General features: G+C 44.2%; 1 protein-coding gene across 1 annotated transcript in view; it reads right to left on the bottom strand.

The window, feature by feature from the left end:
* shox2 (shox homeobox 2) overlaps positions 1-2,338 on the bottom strand; it is a 12,909-nt gene extending 10,571 nt beyond the window's left edge. The window contains 1 exon segment of the mRNA XM_084063810.1: positions 1,753-2,338. Coding sequence (XP_083919936.1) covers positions 1,753-2,020 — 268 coding nt within the window. The 5' untranslated portion in view covers positions 2,021-2,338.
* Between the last annotated feature and the right edge of the window lie 874 nt (positions 2,339-3,212).

The raw sequence follows: 3,212 nt of genomic DNA, 5'->3' as shown, positions 1-3,212 counted from the left end.
CGTGCGCGCGTGCGTGCGTGCGTGCGTGCGTGTGTGTGTGTGTGTGTGTGTGTGTGTGTGTGTGTGTGTGTGTGTGTGTGTGTGTGTGTGTGTGTGTGTGGGCGTGTGTGTGTGTGTGACGATAGCCTACTCTTATAACCACGCCGTCCAAAATGAACAGTTTCAGTTCCACTGAAACCCTATAAATGCTTTATTTTAATTGTATTTTTTACGACATTTCACGGGCTTATTTATGATTTATGATCGGGCTCGTTGAGATGAACGTGGCGCTTCATAGCTGATTGTTTTGACGGAGCATAACAGTCATTCTAATTAATCATCAAACGTTTCAACATTGTGACATAAAAGAGGAAAAGCACTTCCCATGTTATAAAGTAAAATAACACACCTTCAATGTATACAATTGTCAGGCATGCCTGATCGCAGAATTATATAATTTGATATCGTTTTCAGTTATAGTTTTATAGTTTATCATAATCCCAAAGTCGTATATAGGCTAAACTCAGTCCTTTGAAAATGATCTGCCATTTGTTGTTGGCCACAATTGGTGTCAGTCGATTTGTTTTAAATCCATTTAATGACAGCTTGATTTGTTTTACGTCTGTTTGTAGGCTATCGCTACTTCTATATGGCCTGCGGTATAGATTTAAAAAAAATGTCAGGTATTGATTTCCATCTTTCAAGTGCAGTGCTGTATTAAAGCACATTAAGCTATAGGCCATATCTGTTTTTCGATTAAATAAGGTCGTTCTACTGAATGAATGAGTTTAATAGCACATAATCCATGGCACTTGAGATAACTAATAGGTCGCTGTAATGTTATAGGCTTTCTGTTTAGTGCAGTAAATGGGGCATTTTATAGAAAACCTAGACCGAATTGTCATTGCCACTAACTCTCATGCAACATACATGAGTAGCCTATATGCGTTAAGTTAGATTTACAAACCCATGTGGAGAGACATAAATGTGTCTCTCCACATGGGTTTGTAAATCTAACTTAACGCATATAGGAGTGAATTCGCGAGGCCGTCCTTGTTTTTGTCATAATGTGTGTGTGTTTTATGCGCAAGATTCGTAGGCAAACTTTGATACGAAAACAAACCAATTTCTTGTTTAACCATTATAGCCTTACAGGACGGTTTCTTGGTGAATGTTATTAAAGAGGTGTTATAAGAAAAGGTCTGATCTCTCTTACAGTGTTGCCATGTCCGCTTAATATTAGCGACATTATTACTTCTGTAAAGTAGCTTGTAAATATTGGTTAGTTGCGGGTTGCGTTTTTTTGGGCTTGTTTATTTGGGCTTGTTTCCTAATGTTGTTTAAACCAGTGGATCTCAAACATTGTCATGTCAAGCACGCCCCAAATCAATATGTATTTGTCTCCGGACCTCCATCTGAAAATATGTTGTGCCAGGGACCCCCCAATACAAGATTTGTGTTGTTAAAATGTTCCAAAATATTATAAATTTCCCCCTTTCCCCCCAAAGATTTTATTTGAAAATAGCAGATAAGCTCACAACGCAAAGCATCGTGATGCATTTTGAGCTTGTAGATCGGCTATTTTCAAATCGCCGATATATGCTATGTTTAAAGTTCTCATGTGGCCAATAATAATAGTCGCTTCTTTTGGGCTTGTTTTCCCAGTCCTGGTTGCTTGTTTCTCTCACAAAATGTGGCAACACTGCATGCTCTCTTACCGGCAGTGAGTTTAGAAACAAAATAATATTTGTACAATCAAAAGGTCTCTCTTACCGTCAGTGAGTTTGGGACTCCCCGACTCCCTGGTTCTGTCCGGGCCGAGCATGCTGTCCGGCTCCCCGCACGGAGAGCGCGCAACGCCCCGCGCAACAGCGCCCACTTCACCGTCACCGCGGTTCGGTTGATCCGTGGCTAGAGGCTCCCTGCCGCCGCCGCGGTTCGAGCCCGTCTCCAGCACCTCCCTGTACGTGATCACCTCCTTCTTCTCTTTCAGCACTTTCTGATCAAAAGACTTGGACACAAAAGCGGTGAGTTCTTCCATCACTGCTCTAGCAGCACTCTCCAGAAGAATGTTCTCCTCCGTCTTGTTCTCTCTCTCTCTCTCTCTCTCTCTCTCTCTCTCTCTCTCTCTCTCTCTCTCCCTCCCTCTCTCTCTCCTCCTCCTTCGGTGTGTCTCCTCTCGGCTCCACAGCAGCTTAAGACATCAATAGTTGTTGTTGGGGTTTCAGTTGGACCTAAATGCGAGGTGATGAGGGTGTTGTTGCCAACTATCTGGGATTCCTCCTCGTCTCGGCTTTTTGTAAAAAGATGATCTCTCTCTCTCAGCCAATTCCTCTTGTCTTGATGGCGTATAGATAGTTCGAACCTTCAACCTGCTGCCTGGTGATCTGATCCGCTATTGAAGTCACAGTATTTATACTTTGCAACGCCTGCCCCTTGATCCGTGCAAATTACCTCCCCTCAGGACTCCGGGATGAGCCCCCTTCCCACTAGTCCCTGCTCCGTGAGCTGATAGGAGAGAGAGAGAGAGAGAGAGAGAGAGAGAGAGAGAGAGAGAGAGAGAGAGAGAGAGAGAGAGAGAGAGAGAGAGAGAGAGAGAGAGAGAGAGAGAGAGAGAGAGAGAGAGAGAGAGGGAGGATGCTGCTATTGGCCATTAATCCAAGATTGACATGAAGGACTAATTAATTTAATTAAGCGTTGATGCGTCGCTATTGTCCTGAGTTAGTTTTTTTAAACACCCGGGAGATGGGCAGGACTCTCTCTCTCTCTCTCTCTCTCTCTCTCTCTCTCTCTCTCTCTCTCTCTCTCTCTCTCTCTCTCTCTCTCTCTCTCTCTCTCCCCCCCCTCTCTCTGCAGGGGTGTGGCTAAGGCTGAGAGTGACAAGCTCCTGTGTGGAGGAGAGCACATGGATGAGGAGAGTAGGAGAGCCTCCTCAGTATCTCTGTGATCTGCAGCGACAATGATGACACGGAGAGAGAGAGACACACAGGTAAAGGAGAAGAGAGACCAGCTGGGATGTGACGACCAGAGAGAGAGAGAGAGAGAGAGAGAGAGAGAGAGAGAGAGAGAGAGAGAGAGAGAGAGAGCGAGCATGGGGTCGTTTGTTGTCGGCAAGCGACTCGAGTATTAAAATTGAGCTTTTTCCTCATTGCAACATGTAACTCAAGTGAACTTCAACATTATGTAGGCTAAACGTTAACGTTGTAGGTATGTTTCTGAAATCAATGTGTATA

The sequence above is a fragment of the Gymnoscopelus microlampas genome (genome assembly GCF_963454915.1).
Source record: "Gymnoscopelus microlampas genome assembly, chromosome: 8".
Lineage (NCBI taxonomy): Eukaryota > Metazoa > Chordata > Actinopteri > Myctophiformes > Myctophidae > Gymnoscopelus > Gymnoscopelus microlampas.
The sequence above is the reverse complement of the archived record's forward strand: the minus strand, read 5'-3'. Positions and strand labels throughout refer to the sequence as shown.